General features: G+C 40.8%; 1 protein-coding gene across 1 annotated transcript in view; it reads left to right on the top strand.

Annotated features, from left to right (window-relative positions):
* Positions 1–23,565, top strand: part of Br140 (bromodomain-containing protein 140) — a 33,570-nt gene extending 10,005 nt beyond the window's left edge. The window contains exons 11-27 of the mRNA XM_080281254.1: positions 1,950–2,098; positions 10,212–10,446; positions 10,714–10,838; positions 11,571–11,691; positions 12,090–12,278; positions 13,220–13,349; positions 14,076–14,211; positions 15,097–15,212; positions 16,715–17,007; positions 17,134–17,299; positions 18,054–18,152; positions 18,641–18,792; positions 18,967–19,074; positions 19,813–19,936; positions 20,443–20,672; positions 21,378–21,520; positions 23,367–23,565. Coding sequence (XP_080137380.1) covers positions 1,950–2,098; positions 10,212–10,446; positions 10,714–10,838; positions 11,571–11,691; positions 12,090–12,278; positions 13,220–13,349; positions 14,076–14,211; positions 15,097–15,212; positions 16,715–17,007; positions 17,134–17,299; positions 18,054–18,152; positions 18,641–18,792; positions 18,967–19,074; positions 19,813–19,936; positions 20,443–20,672; positions 21,378–21,520; positions 23,367–23,565 — 2,715 coding nt within the window. The remainder of the gene's footprint in view (positions 1–1,949; positions 2,099–10,211; positions 10,447–10,713; positions 10,839–11,570; positions 11,692–12,089; positions 12,279–13,219; positions 13,350–14,075; positions 14,212–15,096; positions 15,213–16,714; positions 17,008–17,133; positions 17,300–18,053; positions 18,153–18,640; positions 18,793–18,966; positions 19,075–19,812; positions 19,937–20,442; positions 20,673–21,377; positions 21,521–23,366) is intronic.
* The last annotated feature ends 3,466 nt before the right edge of the window (positions 23,566–27,031 follow it).

Genomic DNA, 27,031 nt, shown 5'->3' with positions numbered 1-27,031 from the left:
CCAGTAGACTTGTTGAACCAGGAGGGCCCGATACAAGTGTAGTAAACCCCCTGAATGCAAATGGCCTATCTTAAGTTAAAAAAAAACAAAAAATGAAGCAGCAAGAATAAAGTAAATAAAGGATGTAGCCTGGATTCAAGGTTTTAGTTTTAAGACATTTATGCATAATTGGTTATGGTGATACAGTATTTAAATTGTCGTGTGTACCAGTTCTTGTGATGTTCATTGTTTAGCTTATTATATGCATCAAATTTAAAGCACCAGTTAATAAATTGTTACATGACAGTGATATAAAAGTCATGATGTACTGTTATAAAAGTCATGATGTACTGTTACAAAGGAATTTCTGCCCATGTTTAAAATTAATTTGGTGTATGTGTAAGAGCAAAGTTCATTTATGCATCAAAAATACAAATACAGTACAAGCATTTATCAAAAACAGAATCTTGGCAGACCAAAAAATAATACAGTAATAATAAAACTAGATTCTCTTGTACGTCAGAGAAACGTGAAAGAATGTTGTATTAATTTTGGTATGAGTCCGTAATCAAAATTCTATCTTGAGTCAAAATTAATAAGTCTGGCATTCAAGAACATAAATACATCCAAAATTTTAAATTTTATAAGTTGTCATTTGTAAAAAAAATGATAATAGTAATTAAACAGTAGAAATTCAAGCCATATAATTTTGCAATACTTCAAAAATATATAAGTTAACGTATTATGAGTCTTGATCAGCATATAGTACTGTTTAAGGCTAGCATGTACAGTCAAGCACGTTCCTCCGGTCTCTGACATGGGGAGGGTTGCCACGTGTTGTCAGTCCTCACTTAAAGCCTTGGGTTTTGGCAGGTTAAGTGGTTTGGTAGCCCAGAAACAGTGGGAAATTCTCTCTCTCTCTCTTCCATTAAATTGATATCTTTCAGTAATGGGGTACTATAGTTGCGGCACACGACCCTGAGGTCGTTATCATACCCTGGCAACCTACTTTCAAAAGTGCGTCTGATTTCGTATCATATCGTACATGAAGCATATTATTATGCAAGATTATATTATACACGAATATATTATTCACGAATCACTTGCGCCTCATATTATATGCGAAATGGGATGCACTTCTGAATGGTTGGTTGCCAGAGTACGATAATGACAACCTCAGAGTTGTGCACTGCGACTATAGATACTACATATAAAAGAAAAGTAAGAATATAAATAAGTATGACAGAAATTGCCAAAAGTCTGGAATCCTATGAGAAACTGATAAAAATATCATGCCTTCCAGAATGAATCACTTTATCCACCTTGTCTCCCTTTCCATCCATCCTGTTCCATTCACCTCCGCCTTCCTCCCCTCTACTTCTCCTGCTGTTCACTTACTCTCGTCAGCCTTTTTCTCTCTCTGATTCCAAACTTATGAGACCCCCTTGTATATTGTTTTGCCTGCAGGTAAACACCAAGCACACTAGCTTTTGTCATCTTTCTGTGGTAACAAATGTAAGTATAGTATTTCAGTCATTTTACAACAAAAAATAGATTTTTTTTGATGACCACAGTTTTACTATGACCTAACAGAGGCTGAGCAGGCCAACTGTACTGTTCACTAGCCCAAAGGACAGACTGAAATGACCAGTGAGCCCCTTATGAAAAAGGTAATATAAGGAAGGTAATAAGAAAATGGAAAAAATACAGGAAAATGTCTATACCTTATGACACCCCACTGTTTATGGGTTAAAAACACACACAAAAAACGTTTCTGATGTAAAAATAACAAAGCAGTGAGTCACCAGCAAATTTAATTGAAGAGAAGTGTTAAACTCCACAGCAACAAAATTACAAAGCATCTTAACAAACGGCTTTAAGTGAGGACTAACTGGAGCCAAGTGCTTGCCTCCGCTTTTGCTGTATATGGAGTTGTGGTGTTGAAGGGCCAGTGTGTGGTCACCTTGCAGCGTCCTCAGTTGGATGAGATCATGGACTCGGCAAAGAAGGCAGCGGCAAAGGCGGCGTCACGACAGAAGATGAAGAAGGCGAGGAAGATATTGGCTGAGAAGCGGTCCGCGGCGCCTATCGTCTCCGTCCCTACTATACCAGCTGACCGGTGAGTGGTTATAATGTTTTCACCTGAGGGAACTGGACCACTCCCTAAGGCTAAAGGCTAAGTTGTTGTTGCTTGTAGTTTGAATATCCTTACTGATGAGGTGGGAATAAGTTTGCCATTGTTTAATAAGGTAGGGCAGATCAGGGTAAGTAAAGGTTGGTAAAGAGGTAATATATGCAGTAATAAGTTTTGTGTAGCATTATTTTGTAAATTAGGGTTGATTAGGTTGAATAAAGGTTGATTAAGAGATACTAGATGTAGGTAAGAAGGCAGCGAGAAAGGCAGCATCATGATTGAAGAGTCCAGGAAGGTACTGGGTGGGACGTGAAGTGTGACTTCTATAGTACTGTATCCATACTGTACCTGCTAACTGGTGAGTGTGTCGGTGTAGTTCATGTTAGTTTTGTGGTTAGAATGCCCCCATCAGCGTGACAGCCTTGTATAGGTTTAATCCAGCTGACTCATAAGTTGTTGTTGGTTTAGTTTACGTTAGTTTAAGTTGACATATTAGATTACTCAAGATAAGTTAGGTTAAGAGGCTTTTATGATGGTTTAGTGGTTAGAAAGTCCCTCTCAGAGTGACAGCCTTGCATAGCTTCAGTCCAGCTGACTTGTTGTTTTAGGTTAAGTTAATTTAGATGGGAGGGCAATGAAATGGCAGGGGACAGGGTGACATGGAGGCAGTTTGTTTGTAGCCACCCCTTGTGGGATTAAGGCTTCTGGCTGTAGATAGATAGATGAATAAGAGACATGGACCCAGCAAAGAGTGTGTTGAACGGGATAGATAGATAGATTGGCATAGATAAGTTAGGTTAAGAGACAAGGACCCAGTAAAGAAAGTGTTGAAGATACTGCTGATTGGTGAGATGGTTTTAAAGTTTATGGTGGTGTAGGGGTTAGAATGCCCCACATGGAGTGATAGCCTTGCATAGGATTGATACAGTAGATGAGTGAGTTTTTGTTTTTGTAGTGAAGGTTAAATCAGGTTAGTGTTGTTGTTGTTGTTGTTAGAACCCCCGAGGCAGCGTGACAGCCGTGGATAGTGTGTGTGTGTGTGTGTGTGTGTGTGTGTGTGTGTGTGTGTGTTCAAGAGGTGAGTGGATGTTTTTGTCAGTCATGTGCTGCCATCAGGGTAAGTAGGCTGGTCATCTACCTTTAAATCTGAACACAAGCCCACCCTGCTGTTGGAGTACTGAAGGACTGGATGATATATAGCTTGATAAAAATAGGTAGATAGATAGATAAATAAATAGATAGGCATAGATTTTTTTCAAATGTTTTAGTAGGTATTAATATTTATTTAGTTATGCTTAGTTATATTAAGCTGTTATTAGTTATGGTCAGTATGAATACTATATGCAGTATATAGCTATTATTATTATTATTATTGTTAATTTTATGAATTATGTCTCATGGCAAGGGTTACACTCCATTTTTGGCATAATGGACCAATTGACTAACTGGTAAGTAATGTGAAAGACATTATTTAAAAAAAAAAATAAATAGGTAGCATAATAAACTGTATGCAGTGTTTGGCCTGTGAGGTGGAGCCAGGATTCAGTGGGCTAGAATGGTGAGCAAATGAATATGTGGCCCATATAACAGGGCATACTGTTGTAAATTCTCCATCTTATGTTCTTTTTGATGCTTCCTGGACCCTACCTCACTCTAGCCTTGGTTGGGGAAAAGAGGTGATATGACAATGACATGCAATATAATTTCCTTACACTTTTAACCTTGATTTTCCTGAACCTTGGAAGTGTCATATTCATCCTTCTTTTATTAAACCTTCAGTGGAAAGATTTTTGTGGGCTTTCAACAGACTGACCTGGTCCATGGCTTGTTCAGTCTCTGCTGGACTCTTGGCAGGGATCTCCTTATCGTGCATAGTAGTGCATCTGTCACCTTCATTATGGTGTGTCCTGTGATAAATAAAATGGTGGGGTGTAAGGTATGCATTTGTAAACACTGAAGATTTTTTAATGTCCCCTCCATGGTCATTTATTTTACATGTTATGCCTTTTTATCCTCTTGTATTTTACTGATGCAAATTATGTTGACTCTGGAAAAATATATATATGCAGTATAATAGAGATAATTAAGGTGTAATACGCATAGTGCATTGCTATGAAAAATGTGTTATGAAATCTGCTGTGCCACCCACTGTAATGTACAAGAATAACAGAAAAAAGAAAGCTTCATCCTACTGAAGGTGATACATGGACAGTCCATTTGATAAACTAGCTACCATGCTTGCACAGCCTGTCCACAAAGCATGTATGTGTGTTAACCCCATCACATGCATGAGGTACAGCTCTGCTACACGCTACATGGATGCAGTGTTCCACCACATGGACAATTTGCATTTGAGTTCAGTGTCAAGCATAGAACTGATGATTATGGAAAACATGGGTAGTAGAAATCCTATGTGTTTGTTATGAAATTATGGGACATCAAAGATGGCAGGGGTCTTATGTCTTCCTTGTCACTTATTTTATCCATTTGTAGCCAAGAAGTAGTTGCTGGAGAGGAATGTCTTCACTTGGTGGCATCAACATAACTTTGAAGTAGAGCTGCATTGCAACAAAGTGTCACTCATTTCTCTCGCTATCCTCTGAAAGTGGAATGGTAGATGAGCAGCAGCTTCAGCCCTCAGTCTATTGGGTTCATGTTCAGATAAGTCAGGGGTCACAGCAGCAGCAACAAGCCATATGAGTGGGATGTAGTAATTTTCTTGTTTGGCATTTAAACAGAACTGGTTTTCGTGTCTATTTGTTTATTTACATGACACTTGTAAAATGTGGTCCTGCCCGCAGATACAGGGCTCATGTTTGGCGAGCCACAGCTCGCAAATGCGAGAATATTTTCCTTTCGGCAAACAAATTTTTCATGCAAGTCGCCGTTTGGCGAGGAGAAAATACATCCACTTCAAAACCCAATAAACAACAAAATTAGTAAATCTCATAGCATGTTGTGATCGATTATTCTTTCCTTGTTGCCATTGTGAATGTTTAAAACCTCATTATATGATTCTAATAATCACAATGTGTAAATAAATAAATATCTTTATTGCTTGTAAAATATTTCAGCTCGTAGTCAGTTTGGCTACTAAAAAGTTTATTTGGCTCATAAATCTGAAACCTTAGGAGCCAAATACAGTAGTTCGCAACCATAGGCAGTTAGCAAGAGCCCTGAGATATCTTGGCCACAAATATACAGCACAGTAAATCCTCGGTATAATGAACTAATTGGGGGGAGGGGTGGGTCGCTGTATCTGAAAGTTCTCAGTACGAAGGGTCGGTACAGTAAGTCCTCAATATAACGGATTTCAGTAGACCGGAATTCGCTTTTATCGGAAAAAGTCTGATAAAGCCAGAAGTAGCCTGGACTACCTGACCACTTCAGCTGTGTTCACCACAATAAGGTAAATAAAAGACATGTCTCTCAGTGTACGGTACAGTATTATTATATATATTATACCATTTGACTGTTGTAGTGAAGGTATAGTCCAGTACAGTATTGCAGTGGTAGTGAATACGTTTAAAAACCTTTGGTGCAATCTGGACTAATGTCTGATATACAGTGTTGGAAAAAGTTTGGGTTAGCAGAGGGAAGTCCGGATGTCACTTTTATCGGAATTTCACATTTTTCGGAATAGTTTGGGCCCAAATTAGTCCGTTATAGTGAGGTCTTACCATATTTCCTAGGAATTGCCAAACTCAGTTCGCTATATAAGGGGAGTCGTTGAGTCATGTGTGCTCAAACACAACCTAAACTAACTCTATGAAGTTTTACATCAAGAATTCAATGGTTTTTGATGTTGTACATGTAAATACAATACTATATGAAGTTGTACATGTAAATACAATACCTTTAATAAGAGTACAGTATAAGGTAGTACTGTTACAGTACACTTACTGTGCCAGAAAGGGATGCTGTTGAAGTACACTTACTGTGCCAGGAAGGGATGCTGTTGTCACCAGGGGTTGATTCCCAAACTTCCCCCTCATTTAGCAACCTTTGTTCTCAAAATCCGTGGGAAGTTCGGTTGTGGTTTGGCCGTTTGTTATATCCAAAATTCGCAATACCGGGGTTGGTTATATCAAGGATTTACTGTAGTTTGTGTGTGTGGAACACTGTACTGCCATCCTTAGCATGGCCACCTTTAGAGTTAGTTCTCTAAATGCCTTTGATGTTTTTGTGCCCTGCTGACCCATTGTAAATACTTGGCTATTTATTTTGTGCCTTAGTGTTTAATTTTGCCTTTTTTTATTTTTATTTCTTAAACAACATTCCCCTGTCATTGGTGTATGTTGGAGGCAGTATGGTAAAGTGAGATGGGACAACTTGTGGTTACCATATAATCAGTGGAATCCTGGTGGTCTAGTGGGTTAAGGTGCACCAACAGGATGTGGCCCATAAGGGTTTACATCCAAAGAGTGGTTAGGGTTCATTGCTAACATAATGCCACTAAGGGATAAGTGATTGGGACCTCACTTCAAATGTTTGGACCAAGTAACCTGACCCTGCACCCCTATGCTGCTGCTGGAAAAAAAAGATTGGATAACAGAATGGGTGGTATGCTACTGAGCCATTGTAAATACTGAAGCTCTCATGTTTCTATGGCTGGTTGGAAACACTTGTATGTTAGGTACTGGTATTTACTAACAGTATGTAAAATTTTATTCTTGAATGAGTGGTTAAATCTTGCATAGTACCATGGAGTACTGGTACTCTTCTTAATGGTTCCATACTTTTAGGCATGACACTAGTGGACTGCAGACTGAAATTGCCCTTCTGCTGCAGTCCACCATCCACCACTAGACAGCAGAGGTTATAATTGGTTAAACTAGCCATACAAACCTTAAGCATTGGGCTTGCTGAGTTATATAATGTATGTAGCAGAATGCTATAAGTTGTCCTGTTGTTTCATACCATAGTGCCTCTAGTGTATGTATATGTGATGGTGGACTGTTGGCCTTTAGCCTTATGTTATTTATAACCTTGTGTTTTTCTCCTGCTGGGCCTCAAATTTCACCCACCCACCCACCATCCTTGTGCCTTGCTCCTGTGTGTTACGTGTCATAGTCCCATCCCTCCATGCTATTCCGGTGTTGTCAACTCTGTGCCGGTCATACCCTGTGAAAAGTAAGTCCTTGTGGTAAGCTTTGTCAGTCTGCAGCAAGTGGGACGTTGTTTGGTTCTGCGGGGTATGTAGTAATGTTATCGGGATGTGTACAGTAGAGATGTAGTGTTGTGTTGTGTTGTGTTGCCTTGTGTAATGTAGTGTTGTGTTGTGTAGTAGTAATGTTGTGTTTGGTAAGCTTTGTGTCTCATCCATCTTGTTGCCCTCCCTCCATCTTACACCAGTTTCACATACTTCTGCACCCCATCCCTCTGCTTCTTCCACAGTATCCTCTACCCCATCCCATCTCTCCAACTCATACCCCTCTCACCCATATATATAAATTTTATAGCACATCCCTGTTGTGTAAGGACTTCTTTATGTCCATACTTACTTCCCCGCCCCATATCACCGCCCTACGTATGCCAGCAGCCTTCCTTTCCTGTTGTACTCTTGCATTTCATCCTCTCACCTTCCATCCTTGCCCATCACACTATCTAGGTATTTGAAGGCACTTACATATTTTGTATTAATATTACTAATATCTTCTGTTGAACAGCATGTGGTGAATAATGATGCTGAGTTCCTTGGTAATGCCCCTGTGTGCAATGGGTGGTATTCTTGTGTGGTTAGGAAGCTTGCTAACACCTTTTCCTTACCTATTTATTTCTCAGTGCGCTCCATTACTATATTTGTGTGTATTATTCATGCAATCTATGTTGATGTTGAATGACATGAGAAGCAAACCAGCGGATATTAATGAGTAATTTGAAATATAAATGATTAAGGAAGAGGTGTTAGGGAACCACCTTTTGTGATGAGAATACTGACATATGTCTAATACTTTCTGACTTATATTACTGTAGTGATTTAATTGACACTGCGGTGAGGTGTTTCCTGGAAAGCTCTCAGTCACAAGATGCCTCGGCTGTAGTCATGGCACCCAACTACAGCATTGTGACAAACAGGGGAGCAGTATATTTGACAGAGAGAGAGAAGGAAGAAGAGTCTTTGAGAGTGAGAGAGGTGTGTGAGAATGCAGTAGCCATGAGGAAGGTTTGTCATGGCCATCCTCTATCTGTCAGTGGTGATGGTGATGATGAAAGAGGCTTCTATTATTATTATTATTATTATTTTTATTATTTATATTATTATTATTATTATTACTATTACTTTTTAGTACAAATATCTAGTGACAGAACTTTCTAGATAACATCCCATTTTTAAGCTTCTCTTTCAGTTATAAGTAAGAAGCTTTGAATAGTAATTGGTGTGTGAAGTTGTTCTTATTATGCACTGTTGTTTAAAATTGCTTTGTATGGACCATTTAAATAAGACAGCTGAGTAAGTGAATGAGGTTACTGCTTCATGTTTTTCAGCACCACCCCAATGAAGAGGATAAGAGTGAGCATGTACAGAGATTAAGTACAGCACAGGCAAATTCCGTTATAGGAGTGGGATATGTTAATGGAGGACTTTTCAGACAACGGAAACTTGTTTAATGGGTTGGGGGGGGAAAAAAAGGGATTTGGAAACTTGTCTAACAGAGCACAGTACATAACTTGTGGGAAAATATGGTTAGGTTAACTGACCTTGCTCACATAACTTAATTTGGGTCTCAATTGCTTATTCTTGTATCATTGGCTTTTTGTATAGCAAATGCTCCTGTAATAGGACCCTCCTGTACTGGGATATAATAATATTAATAGTGTTGGAACTTCCATCAGTGGCCTTACAGTCTCCAAATCCAAGCCTGTACTTTCAACAGTTTAGGGGGTTGACAAGCACCTCTTCCTGACAGTTTATTCCAGCATACAGTGCTTACATAGGGCTCTGTAATATTCTCTTTTATGATAATAAAACAATGTAAGTCAGTATAAAAAGCTAGAATTAGCCTACTAAACAATAGTTAGGTGTAGTATGGAAAATATACTGGTAAGGGAGAAGTGTTAGACTGAGAGCTTACAGCAGTGATTCCCCAAAACTTGAATCCGTTGTGGTACTGAATTGAGAGTGTTTCTAATTAGTTTGCATTGTTATGTGTGCTGGAGTAGTGTTCTGTGTGAAACTTTTTGTACAGTCAGCCCTCCTCATTGACTGTCCATCTGTCAATAACCAGACGCCTTCAGTCCTGTAAGAGGTGGCCACAAACAAGATTGCCTCCGTGTTGCCCCATCCCCTGCCTCACTGTTGCCTTACCCCCAGCTTACACCCTTCTCTTTATTCCTTAACTTTCACAGATATGGAGGACTGACTTGTGTATTGTGTAGTTTATGAATCTTGATGTACTGTAGTTTGTTGTAGTTTGATGCAGTATCCCTGTTGTAGTAGATTAATGTAGTTTTTGATGTGGAATGCAGCCTGCCACACATGTCATACTTGTGCCTCTCTTTCTGTTACTGGATAAAATTATTAATTTTATTTGTGTTTATTTTTGTATTTTGGTCAACCTTAGCATAAGGATTTTTTAGGATGGTGATGACAGCAAGACAAAACTGTATTAATATGCTAATTATGAAGAAAAAAAATGCTTTATTATAGTACAGAACAGAATTAGGCTATGTAGGACAGAATTATTATTATTATTATTTAAGACAAGTTGCAAATTATGATGATGATAACATATGCAGACAATAATCCAGACCTTATAATCCCTCCCCCTTATCTTTTTGTACCTATAGTGTGAGATGCCAGTTATGAGTGTTGTGTGTGTACTCTGTTTTTGTTGTTATCCTTGCTCTTGTCCATGTGTTGCGTGGAGAAACAGCCAGACAGTCCGTCCTTGGAGAAAACTGTACCTTCATCCTTCAGTGCATTTCATTAACACCCTCATCCTTCCGTGCATTTCAATAACACCCTCACCCTTCCGTGCATTTCATTAACACCCTCATCCTTCCGTGCATTTCATTAACACCCTCGCCCTTCAGTGCATTTCAATAACACCCTCGCCCTTCAGTGCATTTCAGTAACTTGATGTCTTCCCTGTAGCATTGCAAAGTTGGCCTCGCTGGTTATGATGCAGAAGCGATCGCAGTTCATGCACCGCCTCCTGGCCTACTGGACCCTGAAGAGGCAGTCCAGGAATGGGGTGCCTCTCCTGCGCCGGCTGACGTCTTCACACTCACGCCGCAACAACAACAACAATAATAATAATAACAATAACAATGTTCGATCACCGGAGGACAAAGGGAACAGTGTGAAGGATAAGGAGCGCATATTGACGGTGAGTGATGCTGCCTTTATCACATCGTATTGCATCATTTATAAAGACGCCAACATTTTGCATCTGTCGGCTTTCATCACCTAATGGCAGCTCACCACGCTGCCCTTGTGTATTAAATTATTCGCTATGACAGCTGGTGGTTTAGTGGGTTAAGGCACTCTAACCAGCTGTGAGAAGGGCAATTGGAGTTAATTAAGGAGTATTTTATAATTAATAAAGCTTTTTCATTTACTGAAATGATGAGTGATGATGATTTGTGATGACCAGGAGGCCGAAAGTCTACGCGAGGAGATCAAATACTGGCAACGATTACGTCAGGACCTGGAGCGAGCGAGACTCTTGTGTGAACTGATTCGCAAGAGAGAGAAGACCAAGAGAGAGCTGGTCAAGGCGTAAGTGGATTTGTTTTGCATGGTATTTGTGCGTACGTTGGTTTATGTGATGGAGTGGAGAGGTTGGTGGGGGGGGGTGTAAGTTGGGGGGAAGGCAATGAAATGGCAGGGGATGGGGCGACGTGGAAGTGATTTGTTTGTGACCACTCCTTATGGGATTGAGGCATCTGGCTGTAGATAAATACCAGTAGATAAATAGATACTAGACAGGGTCATACATAGCTAGATAGATAGGATTCGTGCATAAGTTGGTTTATCCTGTGTAATATTTTGTGCAGAAGTTGGTTTATTTTACCTCTTTTTAGTACATAAGTTGGTTTATTTTACTTATTATCAGTACACAAGTTAATTTCTGTAATATTAATAGGTTTATTTTGTGTAGCTTAATGTCCAAGTTGATTTTTCTATCTATCTATCTATTGCCAGACGCCTCAATCCCGTTTGGGGTGGCCACAAACAAATCGCCTCCAAGTCGCCCTGTCCCCCGCCATTTCACTGTAGTTTTATAAAGTATTAGTCCAGAAATTGTTTTAACATTATGTGTAAGGTGTTTGATGTAATATTATGATTCCTTTATTGAAATAGTGTGTAAGTTTCTGTAGGGGTAAATAGCCTACTACCTCACCTCATCCTTGGGTGGGAAAGAGATCAGGATGATGATGATGGTGTGGAAGAGGAGGAAGACGATGATGATGATGATTAGGGAGACAATAATGATGATTCTGTGCACAGGAAAGCCGAGGAAAAGAACGTACAATTGGCCCCATTTGTCCACCTGTTGCTACAAACCATTGACCTCATCCAAGAGAAGGACCAACAGATGATTTTTGCTGAGCCTGTGGATCTGGTGGAGGTGAGTTGATTTGGTTGTGGTTAATGTGCATTATGTTTTGTGCTGTGTTGTGGAATAGGGCAGTAGTGGGCTTAGGTTGAGAGAGGGAGAGGAGAGGAGAGGAAGGGAGGAGGGAGAAATACACTTGTCTAAAGATACCTTACTTCAATAATATTTACATTTTAATCAATACACCACCTAATGATGATATTCCAATAATGAAAGTTGAATAAAATTATGTAATAGTTAGAAGTGTGGTCTTACTGGAGGACTTATTTATGTAGTAACCAAGGAGACTCATGCCTGCCTCATAACTAAGGCACTGAATTTCATGCAATGCATCTCAGTATTTGAGTTTTAGGAGCAGCCTAGTTCCATCAGATGAAAATGAACTATAACAATCCGCTTGCGTCCCTCAGGTCCATGATTACCTGGACGTGGTAAAACACCCCATGGACCTGTCCACAATGCGTCAGAAGGCCCAGGCCCACCAGTACCGTGATGTGGACCAGTTTGCTAGTGATTTTGAACTCATGATTGAAAACTGCCTTACTTATAATGCCAAGGAGACCATATTCTATCGCACGGCTGTCAAACTTCGTGATCAGGTGAGGTAAAAGGTAATGATGGATGCCATTAGGCTTATTGACATGGTACTCATCTTCATAATGTAGGCCTTTAAGCCTGTGGCAAGTTATTCACTTAACTGTTTATGGATTCAAAACCACTGCATCTTCCATGTTAGCACAGTTGTCTTCTCTAGTTATTAGCCAAGGTATTTATTTTACGTATCTCAGAGTGGATGTACACCTGAGGCGTGTCGCCAGCTGTCTTCACCAGGATTCTGACCCTGGAGTTATCAGGCTGGCAGCTTCATAGCTACCAGTGCTAGCCACTTAGTTACCATGGCAGTCAGGTAGTGAGGGAAATATGTTTACTGTATCAGTTACCCCATTGTGGGTGGGGATGTCGTTTTCATTTTATTCAGTCAAACTCCTGATGATTTTTAACATATGAAAGACTTTATAAACAGGTGTTTAGATATATCTTTAATAAAGTCCTTCAGTATGAGAGGCCTGTCCCAACTCAAATAGAATTGTATGATAGCAGCAAGAGTAAACTCAGATGCATGTGAAGTCAAGGTCAAGATGAATTTATCATTTAAATTGTTGCAAAAAGAGGGGGGGAGGGGGTTAAGAACTTGTACAGTATGCTTTGTTTCATAGTGCATAACATCTGCTAACCATCCACCTACCCAGTGTAGTGCTACATTGGATGGCAGCAACGAGTGGCAAGCCAAATGGTTTCATGTCACTCAGTATCATACAACCAGCAAATAGGTGCTTAGTGGTCTAATAGGCTAAAGAACTCAGCCAGGTGTGGTCCATAAGTTTTAACTGCAAGGGATGGTTTGGATTTTTTTGCTGCCACTCATGGATGAAAAGTTAACTATTTTTGCCTTAAATTTTTGGACTGACTAATCTAGCCTCCATATTCCTGATGCTGCAGGAAAGATATGGGTGATAACATGTAACATCCACCATTCCAGGGTGGTGCAATTATTCGTCAGCTGAGGAGAAACGTTGAAAACATTGGCTTTGACATGGAGACAGGTCTGCTCTTACCACATAGACCGAAACCCCTACCGGAGTTCTCAGACAACAAGATTATTAAAGAAGGTGAGGTGGTGCTACATTCCTCCATGTGTGTTTTTTGATGACTTGCCAATAAATTCTGTTAAATCTTATCAGAATTAACCTTAAACCTTGTTTGGTGGTTACTCATCCGCAGTGGTGGTTGGTGTTGGCAACCATGATCCTCTCACTTGATGTAGTACAGCATACTTCTTCCTTCACCTTTATCATTCTTCTTTTATGTCTGTCCTCCTCTCTTCCTGTTTCACTCATCCTTCCTGTCACTTTTTACTCTTCTTACCACTTCAGGTGGCTGTACACTGAGTGATAAACCTAATGGTTTTCTGTAACCCAGGAAACTGTTTACAGTATTGGGTGGTAACCATATAACCAAATAACAATGTGATGTGGAGCCTACTATGGTGCCCCGTGTAAGCTGGGTGCAAAGACGCAAATGTGGCGTCAAGCTGGGAACCAAACCTTTATGCTCTTTTCTGTGTCTCACTGACGTGAGGCACTGACTGCTGCAAAGGAACATTGGTTCCCTGTATGAGACACCTGTGCAAAGGTGGTTGCTTGCTTGCAGTTGATGGGTCAGCTCAGCCATACAGACTAGGGTTACTCAACAGTAACATCAATCATCCATGAATATCCAAGACTAGCAAAGTCAAAACCATAAAAAGTAAGGCATGTTGCAGTACATACATATATACATACATAAATTTGATAGGAACAGCAATAATAATGGTAATGCCAACTTGTTTGTTGCAGTGGATGAGGCCTTGTGTGATGAGGGTGAAGGCTGGGTGAGTCTGGAGGAACGAGAGAGACAGCTATTGGAACTGTTGGATAAGGCCAATCTACTACGACACCATGTGGCACGCATCAAGAGGGTTAAGCTTATCAGGTAGGGTTTTCAGTTATGCTATCAAAAGTCAATTGTCATCTATTCTTAAATATCCAGTCAGTAAAGTCCACCAGTACTCTACGGCTGTGACAATAAAGTTTCACATGAACTGTTTTTATGTGATAGCGATGTGAAGCACATGACAGAAGAACATTTTGAGAAGCATAGATACTCACATTTGTTTAGGGAGGAATGAGAATGTAGAAGTTAGGACTTCACGCTGGCGTGGGTTTGCCACCCATCACAACGAGGATGTTTTTAAGTATTGCTTGTGACTGTAGACTTGCTCCAAAACATATGGGTGTGCGCTTCTCATGGGACAGTCTGACACAAGTGATGGCTGTTGTACTGCAAAATACCTGATGATTTCACCCCACCTTGATAAATATTGTGATGGTGATCATGATAATTTATTTTTTATGATGATGATGATGATGACCAGAGTTAATTCACCTTAACTTGGCAGAGATTGTCACCGATGATAATGGTTTTTGATGATGATGGCAGCTAAAGTTTGCTTAGCTTGGTGGTGAGTGTCATCCATGTGCATCTTATTTCATATTCCTGGCGCAGAGTTAAACAATGCTGCAACCCAGCATTCTTTTCACAGCAGTTTTTCATCATTCTTTTCATAGCAGTTTTTCATGACTGGCACCATATTCTAGTGTTAAACTTTTGTTGTTTGCTCAGCATTCAAGATAGGGAGATGTCAGTTTTATCATCACTTGATATGAATGTGCATAGAAAAATGTCTATCTATCTATCTATCTATAGCCCGACGCCCTAATCCCGCAAAGGGTGGCCGCAGACAAAAAATGACAGTGGCCGCAGACAAAAAATGACAGTGTGGAATTTCTTTTACCTTGTTAATTGTTTGTGTTTCAGACGAGAGATTGGCATTGTGCGAAGGAAGTTGGCCTTGAATCAGTCTGGTGGTTTGAGTCACAAATCCAGCACTGCCTTCTATGACTCGGATGATGAATCGGATAAGGAAGATTCTGGTGAGTCACTGTGTTATTTTGTGGTAATTTTAGTGCGAGGAAAGCAAGTCCAAACTGAGACTCAAATGGTTAAAAATCTTATCACTCGTCATAGATATAATTTTCCCAACAGTTTCCTGGACTGTTGGGAAGTAGATGGTTTGGGCACTTGGTTGGTCTTGTCTGCTTTTATTTATTTTTTTTTTGTCTTTCGCCTTGATATCCAGCAGCACATTACCCTAGGAGTTGCCCCACCAGTTTTATTTATTTTGTTTAATCATCCAGTCAGTTGGCACTTGGTTTAGCGCTGACTTCACAGGAAACATCAGCTGTACCATGGCCATCGTCAGTGAGGGGATTCCTTCAGAGAGTACCACGGCACCGTTTTCATCACATGATCTGATTTGAAAGCATGGTGTGGAAGTTAAGGCTTGGGAACTAACAGAGAATTAAGTTGGTTGTAGTGGTAGGTGGGGGCGCTCACCATCCACTCACTTGATGTAATGCTGCTCTCGGGTGTCTGCCCTTTCCTCTCCATCCTTCCTTCCTTCCATTCTCTTCTGTCTTTCTCTCCTTCATTCTTTCCATGTCCTTCTGCCTACGGGTGACTTTACACTCCCTCATCTGTCTTTCTTTCCTTCATTCTTTCCATTTCCTTCAGCCTGTGGGTGACTCTACACTGAGTGACAAGCCAAATGGTTTCCTGTGCACCAGGAAACCATTTACTACGCTGGGTGGTAACCATATAACCAAATTTTGGCGCCTGGTGGTTTAGTGGGTAATTATTGCGCTCCAATTGGATTGAACCGGTGAAGGTTTATATCCAAGGAATGGTTGGGGTTGATTGCTCATGTAATGCCACTCAGGGATGAGTGAGGCTGGTCACTCTCATCTTAAATGTCGGGACCAACTGCCTAGCCCCGGGCTCCTACGCTCCTCATGGGGCAGTGTAGGATTGGATGATGGATGGATGGATGGAATAAATTTTGTGCATAGGAGTATAGTATATGATAGGTTTGGCACTGGTATTTTAAAACTTGATAATTAACAGATTTCACTAAGTACAACTGCATGTAGGGTGAATTTATATGCCTGTGAGGGGAAGCAAGGATTCTGGGGGCCTGAGTGGTAAATGAGTGAGTGTGTGGCCCAGACTTTTGCTACTTCATCTTTCTGGTAATGTCTCGCTCTCTGAACCTTACCTGATCCCATCCATAGGCGGGAAAAGTTTCGGTGTTGATGATGATGTGGTTGATTATCTGGTATGTGATATGAAGTGCATAAAAACATAGCAGTTGTTAGCTCTGTAAAGTAGGACGAGGTTTCTAGGGTTAGTGAATTAAAGTTCTCCGTTTTCTTTTGAGTAATTTTCATAAGGAAGAGTAGTTTTGAAAATAGATGAATGTGTACCCATTATGAAGTCCCTGTGAACCACATACAGACTGGGAGTGGCCACCATCCACTCGCTTGGTGTAGTCTCCACCAAAACTTGTGTATTAATGATATTTTTGTCTTCTTGGCAGATATTGATGACAGTTCAGTAATAGACGACGAGGCTGAGCCAGGAGTGCCCAGCCGACCCAGCACCCCCCCACTCCTACCTCCCTCAGCCACACAGCTGGGAGTGGGGTCCCACCTAGTCCATCCCTCCTCTGTCCTACCCCACACCCTTCCGCACAGCCATGCCCACACCCCATCTAGCAGGATACACCACCCCACACCCACCTCCCTGGCCTCCACCCCCACCACACCCTCTGCCACCATCACACCACGTGCACGGCAGAACAGGAAATCTGGGGTTCGACTCACTCCCAAGGTCAGTATCTGATTATTGGGATTGCATTTTATGATTTATAAAGGGTCGTGATTTAGAAGTAGGGTTACAGTGGCAGAAGTAATAGTGGTAGTGACAAATTTAATGTTAGTTATCTGTTATTTCCAGGATGACGTCAAGCAAAAACGTATAGACTCATTCTTCCCACGCACCCCCAAGGCCGCGCATAAACCACCACCACCAGCCTCTGAACTCCAGGACAGTCCCGTCGCACCCACACCCCCAACGCCAGCACCACCACCAGACCCCAAAGTGACCAAACTGGAGAAGGAAGGTGAGATATGCCTTGAATGTCCAGCGTGAGTAGCCTAGACCAAAGCCCATAGACTTCTGTTGTAAAAGAGATGATAGATACTGTAAGGTGCATAGTTTGGCCTTTGAGCTCTTTGTGGGTTGTGCAAGTGGTTAGGCGTGTTAGGTGAAGATGAAGGATTTTTTCTTGGTTCATGGGCTTGAATGAGTGTATATCCCATTTCACTGGTATTGCAGTTGATAATTCTCCCACATTTGTCTTTTGTTCATACTGTATTTGTACTTTGTTGCTGCATCCAACCTCACCCTGTAATTAGGAGGGAAACAAATGTCAGGCTGATGTTGACTTTGGTCCTGGGATACAATGCTGTGTCATCTAGGTTTCTATAGCTACCTCCCCTAGGTGTTATTCTAGGTACTTCTTTTACCAGTGCTAAATACCTGGCTACTATAGTGATGGGGCTTGTGATGGGTAGTAGTAGCAATGGTGGTAGTTGTAACCCCAGGTTCATGTGCATATGTGCACCCAGTGGACTGCTGACTGTAGTTGCCCTTCTGCAGTCCACCAGCCCCGCCCTGGGGGATAGGGAAGTAGTTGAGGGACGTACATATAACCAGGCAGCTCCACCACCCAGGTTTATTGGCTCCACCACTTGAAGGCCTCCCTCTCCAACACCACTTATAGTAGGAAAATAAAGGATTGGATAAGGGATACATAGATTAAACATACAGTATCATTTTGTAATATTGTATCCTATCGGTATTTTGTTTTTCAGAGTGTAGTGGTGAGACTCCAAAGAAGCGAGGTCCTGGCAGACCCCCTAAGAGACCCCGCACACTTTCTGGACCATCCACCAGTCCACCAGCCAAGAAGTGTAGGTGTATCTATCTAGTCTATGTATTTTAGTCCAAGAAGGTTCCTTGGAGGACTGAACTTTCTCCTTGGCAAGAGAGTGATAGCCAGAATTTACCCTTTCCCATGCTGGTGATGTGCGAATTACAAAGGGATGACTGTATTAAGAGTGATGCATGTGATAGTGGAAATGTTCTATGTTCTAAAGTGTTCTGAGAATCTGTATATGACAAATTGAGGGACTGCAGCCGGATGAGGCCCATAAGGGTGGTTAGAGTTCAGTGCTTACATTCCAACACTCAGGGCTAAGCAACTGGCCTGGGCTGAGTAGCTAGCCCTGGTCCCCAATATTCTGATGGATTAACAAAGAAAATGGTTGATGGATGAGTGAATGAATGTATGGATGCATGGCTGAATGAATGGATAAATGGATGATTGAATGGATAAATGAATCAATGTATGAATGAATGAATGGATGGATGGATGAATGGATTTTTTTTTTCTTTGCAGTGGAGGGTGATGGAGGTGATGGTGGTGTGCTAAGAAGAGAGGGCAGTGAGGAAGGGCCAGAGGAGGAGCAGCCATCAGTCCCAAGTTCACCATCAGGGGTAAATCGGCGAACTTCCGTACTCTTTACGAAGAAGGCTGGTGCTTTGTTTAAGGTATTGTGATTTGATTTAAAAGTACTGCAGAATTGGTATGTCTGTCTGTATACATCCATGTGTTGAATTTATCTGTATATTAGCCTATGATATATTACTACACACACACACACACACACACACACACACACACACACACACACTATATCTAACGACTCATTCTGCCATTGTCAGAAGCGCATCTCGCGCCAGCGTCGTGGGTCAGGCGGCACCAACAGCGAGGATGAGGTCAACACACATGACACAGCCAAGTCCCCACGCAGGAAGAAACCAAACCCTGAGGTGAGTATTTCTCCCTCATTTTGTTTAATTCGTTTTGTTTTGTTTCGTTTATAAAGGCTCCAACATCCTTGTTGTGTCGGCCTTGGTCATCTAATGGCGAGTCTCCATGCAGCTAAAGACACCACGTATCTGTTGAAACTTCAGAATATTGTATATGTTTAAAACTCAGTCATTACTATACTCTTCACTTTAACTAGGCATAAAATTACCATCTCTTCATCTTGATGAGCTGTAAGAAGGGTTTAATGTTAGAATGTGGCACCAGTCACAATGAAGTGCAGTGGAAGGGATTCAGAGACATTGTTATCATATTCTCTCATTGAACTACAAGAAATAAGCTTTAAGAGTATGAAAACATCCACCTAGTAGAAATACATAAAGTCAGTGATTTTGTTCAGCTTAGGAGCACTGTGGTAGTAAGGAGGAAATTGAAGACTGTATCAAATCCCTCCGTTCTAGAAGGTCTTAATGTAGTGGAAAATCGGTAGAGGATGGAGTGGAGATGTATATGAAAGGGGTGTGTAAGTTGGAGGGAAAGCAATGAAATGGCAGGGGACTGGGCAACATGGAGGTGATTTGTTTCTGGCCACCCTTTACGGGACTAGGGTATGTAGCTATGAGCAGATAGATAGATCCATAGAGTCTACCTTAATGGAATTCATTGACTGTAATTAATTCTGCTTTTATCTCTTATTTCATTGAACACTATTTATTTTTTGGTTTTATTTTTTGTCACAGTCACAGGCAAACGGCAAACCCAGCAGTGGTCTGGCCTTCACTGAGGGTATATCAATCCTTGACCTGTCAGACACTGGCACTCCACCCACCAAGGACTCATTCAAGACTTACCGCCAGGGTGGGGGTTAGTACAGTACTTATTTCAGTAATTAGCCATATCTGTTGTGAAAAATTGTCAGCTGATATGTATAGAGTGTTTATAATTAAGATATATATATAGATGTGTACATTCATCAGCCTCCATCCACCAAAGACTCATTTAAGACTTATTGCCAGGGTGGGGACATGTAATGCTTGCTTTAGCCTTAAACGCGAGTGATAATAATAATATGACGGTGGTAGTACAGTAATAGCATTAGTAACGGTAATATTTGGCTCATTAATAACTTATTCAAGCCAAGTGATATCCTGTTTTGTTTATTTTTGTTGCTGCCAGGTGATTTTATTCTGCTTTAAACAGACTTTTAGTAGTGAAGGTATCATTGAAGACTATTTAATTCATCCATCTCAAAACTCCCATAACTCACCTAAAATAAGTTGGGGGATGGATGCATCAGACATGGGCATATAATACTAATACATTTCCAAGCATATTATCACTCAAATTGTACCACATCTCTCCCCCTTCAGAGATTCCACCTGAGACGGACGAGGAAAGCCACTCCGAGTCTCACTCCAGTTTATCCGACACCGAGGACGAGACAGCCACCGAGAGCGACTCTGAGGGTGGTGGTAGTGGTAGTGACTGGAGTGGTGAGGGTGAGAGTGTGGGATCAGGCAATACTGGTGACCAGATACCCCTGGAACCGCTGGACCTGGTGTGGGCAAAGTGTAGGGGGTATCCGTGGTACCCTGCATTGGTGAGTTAAAAATATATAGCTAATAAAAACGATACCTGGTACATAAAATGGGTAAAAGAGTCCCTTAAAATATGTAGGTAAACTTTTAATCCGTTGTGTGTGTGTGTGTGTGTGTGTGTGTGTGTGTGTGTGTGTGTGTGTGTGTGTGTGTGTGTGTTTGTTCTTACCTAATTGTGTCTTTACAGGAATGAGTCAGGCTTTTACTATCCTGTGTATGAAACCATTTTTATCATACATGTCCTTAAATTTCTAAATAGTTTTGGCATACACTATTTCAGTTGGTAGTGCTCTATGTCTGTTTTACGTCAGTATTGTAGGGTATGTTCTTTAGCATATCAGTTGTGAAATTTGGTTCATATGTTTTTATTGAATATGTGATGGTCAGGCAAGATATATGATTAGCACAATAGCTGACACTATTTATTGCTCTAAACCTCCTTAATGTCAGTGCCTTATGTCTGTTTCACCTCTGTAGATTAAGATTTGTCTTTAGAGAGCATATCAGTAGGCAGGTTGGGTCTTTCATGGTTTTTGGTGGGTAAGTGACAGTTAGTGTAGATTTAGTTAATAGGCTTTATTACTTTGAGTTGCAAGGATCAGTTTAGTGGTTTCTGTGGACACATTCGTCACATAAGCTGAGGGTCTGCTGTATTCTTCTGTGGTAAAAAATTTGCCTTAATCATCATTGTTTTGTTGATGTTACAGATAATCAACCCTAAGATGCCCAAGACAGGTTACTTCCACAATGGTGTGCCCATCCCAGTGCCACCTGATGATGTGCTGGCGCTGGCTAACAACTACCCCACACCTATGTACCTTGTCCTATTCTTTGACAACAAACGCACTTGGTTAGTTATGGATCATGTCAGTTTTTTAACTTCTGGTGTGACACTTCGTACTGTTTATAAATACTCCAACGTGCTTGCATGTATCGGTCGTGGTTACTTAATGGCGGGTGTCCACGCTGCTCGATCTTGGGCAGCCTCCCTATTCAATCCCTTATTCCTGAGGACTACAATCATGCACTAAGTCCGTTTTTTATTCGTTTATTTATTTTTTTCCAACAGACGTGCATGGTAAGATGTGGCTGTGTATTTTTGGTGGGAGAGATACAGAGATTAGAACATGAATTCTTTATTTCTCCAGTGTTTCTGGCTACACAGAACCCATCTTCAGAGAGTTGTGTGTTCTTTGTAGCCTGTCAGAGAAAATAACGAATTCAAGCTCTAACCTGTGTCTCCCACCACACATTTCCACCTGTCACAGTGGATCATCTATATATGGCTGTTTGTATTCTGGTATATGTATTCATTCTCTTCAGCAATTAATGCACTTTGTTAGTGATGCCACACTCTTTTACTACAGTGATATGATGTCTTCAGTAGTTTATTTTAGTTGCCACCAAATCATCTTTAGAGCTAAGGAATTACCCTCACCCATGTACCTCATCTTGTTCTCTGACGCAAATACACTTGGTCAGTGTGTTTTTATTTATAATTTTATTTTTGTTTATAAAGGCTCCTAACGTGCTTGCATGTGTCAGCCTATGCCGTGAACTTTTTTTAATACTGTTATAACTATATGACATCTTGTATTTTGTATTTCCATGCACTAAACAGTTTTTAATTAGCCTAGAATCTGATACACTTGCACTTATTTGGTTTATCCATCCATCCATCCATCCATCATCCAATCCTACGTTGCCCCATGAGGAGTGTAGGAGCCCAGGGCTAGGCAGTTGGTCCTGACATTTAAGATGAGAGTGACCAGCCTCACTCATCCCTGAGTGGCATTACGCGAGCAATCATCCCCAACCATCCCTTGGATATAAACCTTCACCGGCTCAATCCGACTGGAGAGCAATAATTACCCACTAAACCACCAGGTGCCAAAATTTGGTTATACAGTTACCACCGAGGGTAGTACTGTAAATGGTTTCCTGGTGTACAGGAAACCATTTGGCTTGTCACTCAGTGTAGTCACCCACAGACAGAAGGAAGAGGAAAGAATGAAGGAAGAAAGACAGAAGAGGGTGTGTAAAGTCACCCATAGGCATAAGGATGAGGAAAGACTGAAGGAAAGAAAGCCAGGAGGGAAAGAAGGACGGAGGAGAGGAAAGGGCAGACACCCGAGAGCAGCACTACATCGAGTGAGTGGATGGTGAGCGCCCCCACCTACCACAAACTTGGTTTATTATTATTTAAAAAAAAAAGGGAGGTGGTAAGTATGTCTTGCAAGTTTTAGTTGCTCTCAGTATCAATGACTATATTGCATTTTATAATTATGTTTACTTTCTTTTTCGCCAATAGTTAGTATGGTAGTGATGATGATAATTATAATACTGATGTTAATAAGTCGTTTTTCTGGTCATTATTAGGATTATTATGATCATTAGATATTTAATGTGGTCATCCTTTGGTGTGCAGCTAGTGATAAGGATGGTGATGGGGCTAAAATAATGAATAGGTGTTTCAGTTTCCTAATGTTTTGGAGTGTGGCATTATTTAGACATTGCCAGACAGTTGAGGTTCCTGGTTATGTAGATGTTCATAATTTCCTTCACTATCCACTGAAGGGAGGATGGTGGATTGCAGAAAAAAGACAGTTCAGCCAACAGTCCACCCCAGGTTCACATCCAGGTGAGTCTGGGGCCACAACAACAGGTACATCACTTTCCCATTCTCTTGTTTACAGGCAGTGGCTTCCACGCTTCAAGCTGGAGCCCCTTGGAGTTGACTCAACCCTGGACAAGGCCAAACTGGTTGAGTCCAGGAAGCCGGCTGAGCGTAAGGCAGTGAAGAAAGCGTATGAGAAGGCCATCCTGCACAGATGTCGTGTCACTGGGGAAAATACTGGCCTTAGTGGGGAGTCAGATAATGATGAAGCAACCTGAGTCAGACATGTGTAGTATTGGCACATCTGTAGTCAAGTATCTCTCACTTCCCTCCCTAGTCCATTTAAGGGAGATGGTGGACTGCTGGAGAAAGACATGGTCAGCCTGCAGTCCACCAGGTTCACATTTAATACATGGGATTACAATTACTCTTACTATGTCTGTCAAATTTATGTTGCTGTCTGCACCCTATTGCACACCAGCCATGGATGAGAAATAGATGATGATGTATCTACTCCCTGATATTTTTTTTCTCTACCAGAAAATTTTATTTGCTTTAAGAAATGTCTGCTGTATGTAGGGGTTAATTAAGGCTATATCTAACCCTTCACTTTGAAAATTCCATCTCAAGGCAGGGAAGAAGGTGTACGAAAAGCAGTTCTGCACCAGTGTCGTGTAACCGGTGATGAGTCCAGTGAAAATGCTGTCTTTATTGATGAGTCTGGTGAAAATGCTGTCTTTATTGATGAGTCTGGTGAAAATGCTGTCTTTATTGATGAGTCTGGTGAAAATGCTGTCTTTATTGATGAGTCTGGTGAAAATGCTGTCTTTATTGATGAGTCTGGTGAAAATGCTGGCTTTATTGATGAGTCTGGTGAAAATGCTGGCTTTATTGATGAGTCTGTTTGGGTCACCTTGAGTCAGACGTGTAGTTACTATTTTCTGCCATGGAAGATGATGTGTATTTTATTCTTGCTACAATGAGGTGATTTTATTCAGCTTTGGAGAGGTTATTATTCCCTCTCTCCTTTGTTCCATCCTTTCCTCCTCATTCGTTCCTTCCTTCCTTGTCCCTTGCTTCCTTCCTTCTTTCCCACCATCTCTCTCCTTCCTTCCTTCCTTCCTTCCTTCCTTCCTTCCTTTCTTCCTTCCATGTAGAGCCAGCATTTGTTGTTACATATAATCAGTTTTCTTTCACTTTATATTCTCATCTCTACCCAAGGACAGTATACCATATGTACAGTGTTTATTTAAATACTCTTACATATAAGTATTTAGTCAGCGGAATTTTTTGTCGTAAATATATATGTACTGTATATCTTTTATTTATTTATTTTTTTATAGGACATAATAGGATTGGATGATGATTGCCTTTTTGATAGTGGATAGTTCTAAACCATTTCTTGTTTCTTAGTGTGTTATTTCTTTTTCAAATGCACACACACACACACACACACACACACACACACACACACACACACACACACACACACACACACACACACACACACATTTTAAATTTCAGGGGAGAGCTTGTGTAGTGAAAGGTAATTGGTGAATGTAACCCCTCCAGTTTGAAAAGTGTCTCCTGTGCAGAATAATTTACCGTGATAGTAGTAGTAGTAGTATGGTAGAAGCAGTAATAGTAGTAGCAGTACAGTAGTAGTAATTGCAACCCTAGACTCATCTCAAACATAAACTTAGTGGACTGTAGGCAGAAATTTTCTTTTTCTCTCGGTCCACCATCCCCCTTTTCAAGGATAGGAAGGGAGTTGAGGGACATTTGTATAACCAGGCAGTGTCACAGCCGAGTTAAATCAGTGCCACCACATGAAGGCACCCCCCTGTGGCACCTGATGGTAGAATAACAGAAAAAGGACAGACTGAGATATAAGGAGTTACATTTTGTTATTTCATCATTAAGAACACCTACAATCCAATAACCAATGTTCTGTATTATTATTGTTATTATTATTTTTATTATTATTATTATTATTGTTTTCCTGAAGACAATTTTCTTCAGTTTGGAAGAGTTTTGGAACATGAGAGTTTAGATATACAGTACTGTAGTCTTTATTTACTCCTTTACTTCATTGTCTTCCCAAAGCTGAATAAAGTTGTTTAGAGATAGCAAATATGTATTGATCTATCTAGCATTGTAGTGAAGGAGTTAGGTAATACATTTGCTTCTCATTTTTTATTGACTATGGCTGCCATCATGTGGTGGCGCTGATATGTGTAGGTGGATCTACTGCCTGGTTATACAAATGCCTCTCACCTCTTCCATATCCTCCAAAAGGATGGTGGTAGACAGCAGGAGAAGGACAAGAAGCCTGCAGTCTACTGGGTTCCCATTCAAAAGAGCCTCATACAGCAGCAATAGTATTTATGGTAATTTCTAGGTGAGTTTCAATCCACATGAATTATATTTTGAATCATTTTTTCATTACTGGGGATGTGCATGACTTAACATAAACACTGCCAATGTGGATGAGTCACAAGGTTTATATAAAAGCAGCAAGCCTGGTGGTCTAGTGGGTTAAGGCACTCCAACTGGGTGTGGCTCATAAGGGTTTAAGTTGGAGGGATGGTTGGGGTTCATTGCTCACAGAACAGTACTCAGGCTTGCATCTGGACCATTTTAACCCTTTATCAGTAGATACGTCGTGTGATACATTCCCCCTGCCCTTACAGTTATCCATTTATTCAGCTTCACTCTACATGGGCATAACTTTGGGATATACAAAGGGAATTCTCAGTTAAAAATGTTGTATCAGCGTAGGTATAAATCTCAGCCGTTAGGGCTTTATATGTAAAAATATTTTCCTTTATAATTCACTCCTAAGGTCATCAGTACTGTAGCTTTATAATGGTTAAGATTTGGACCCTTGGTGAGACTACATTGGTTAGCCAGAATTTCCTCATCTATGATTTCCTGTGGTTATACCCTTTCCTCCTAAGAATACTCGATAAACTTTATAATATCCGTACTGATTGAGTCAGAGCCTACACAAATAAGAGTTTACGAATAATGCAGTACTAACCCCCCGTACCCCCGATAAATGGCAGACTAGTCCACAAAATTATCCTTGTCTACAAAAGCACAGTAAACCAGCACAAGGTATGAATAGGTAATACTGTACTGTACAGTATTTTGACACACCACTGCTAGTCAGGCGTCGTATTTTTTTTTCTCGGTGCGTTGGTGGCAAAGAGAAGATTATTACATCTTGCTTGTATATAAATAAGGAAGTTACCTGTGTATGGTGCCCTCCTGTCATTCCAGTTAGTCTTAGCAGGGCCGGTATACAGTAAGGTTGGCCACATTCTCTTTTTTTTTTTTTTTTTTTTTTTCTTGAAATGATGGAAAGTTACTGTGCATTACTGAAATTTGTCACCAGAGCAAGATGACCAAAGCTGCTTGTGCTTGGAGTCAGTTTGTTTAGATGCAAGTACAGGCAGGTCCTGTTATATGAGCATCTGCTGTATGAAATGCCAGTGATACGAGAATAGGCAGTTTAAACCCAAACCTGGTGATGTGAGCAGGATCAGTAAACCTAACCATATTTTTCTCACAAGTTATGTACTTGGTGATCCTGTTTTTCAGTCCATTATACAGGTTTCCACCATCTGGGCAGTCCTCCATTAACGCATCCCACACGTATAACAGGAGCCGCGTGTATTTAGTTTTGATTGTTTTAACTTTGTCTATTTCTTGTCTCATTTATAAAGGCTCCAGTATGTT

This window comes from Coenobita brevimanus, chromosome 11 (assembly GCF_032717465.1).
Source record: "Coenobita brevimanus isolate Jiangsu-jjx chromosome 11, ASM3271746v2, whole genome shotgun sequence".
In the NCBI taxonomy this organism is placed as follows: Eukaryota; Metazoa; Arthropoda; class Malacostraca; order Decapoda; family Coenobitidae; genus Coenobita; species Coenobita brevimanus.
Note: the sequence above shows the minus strand (reverse complement) of the source record. Positions and strands in the feature narration are given on the sequence as shown.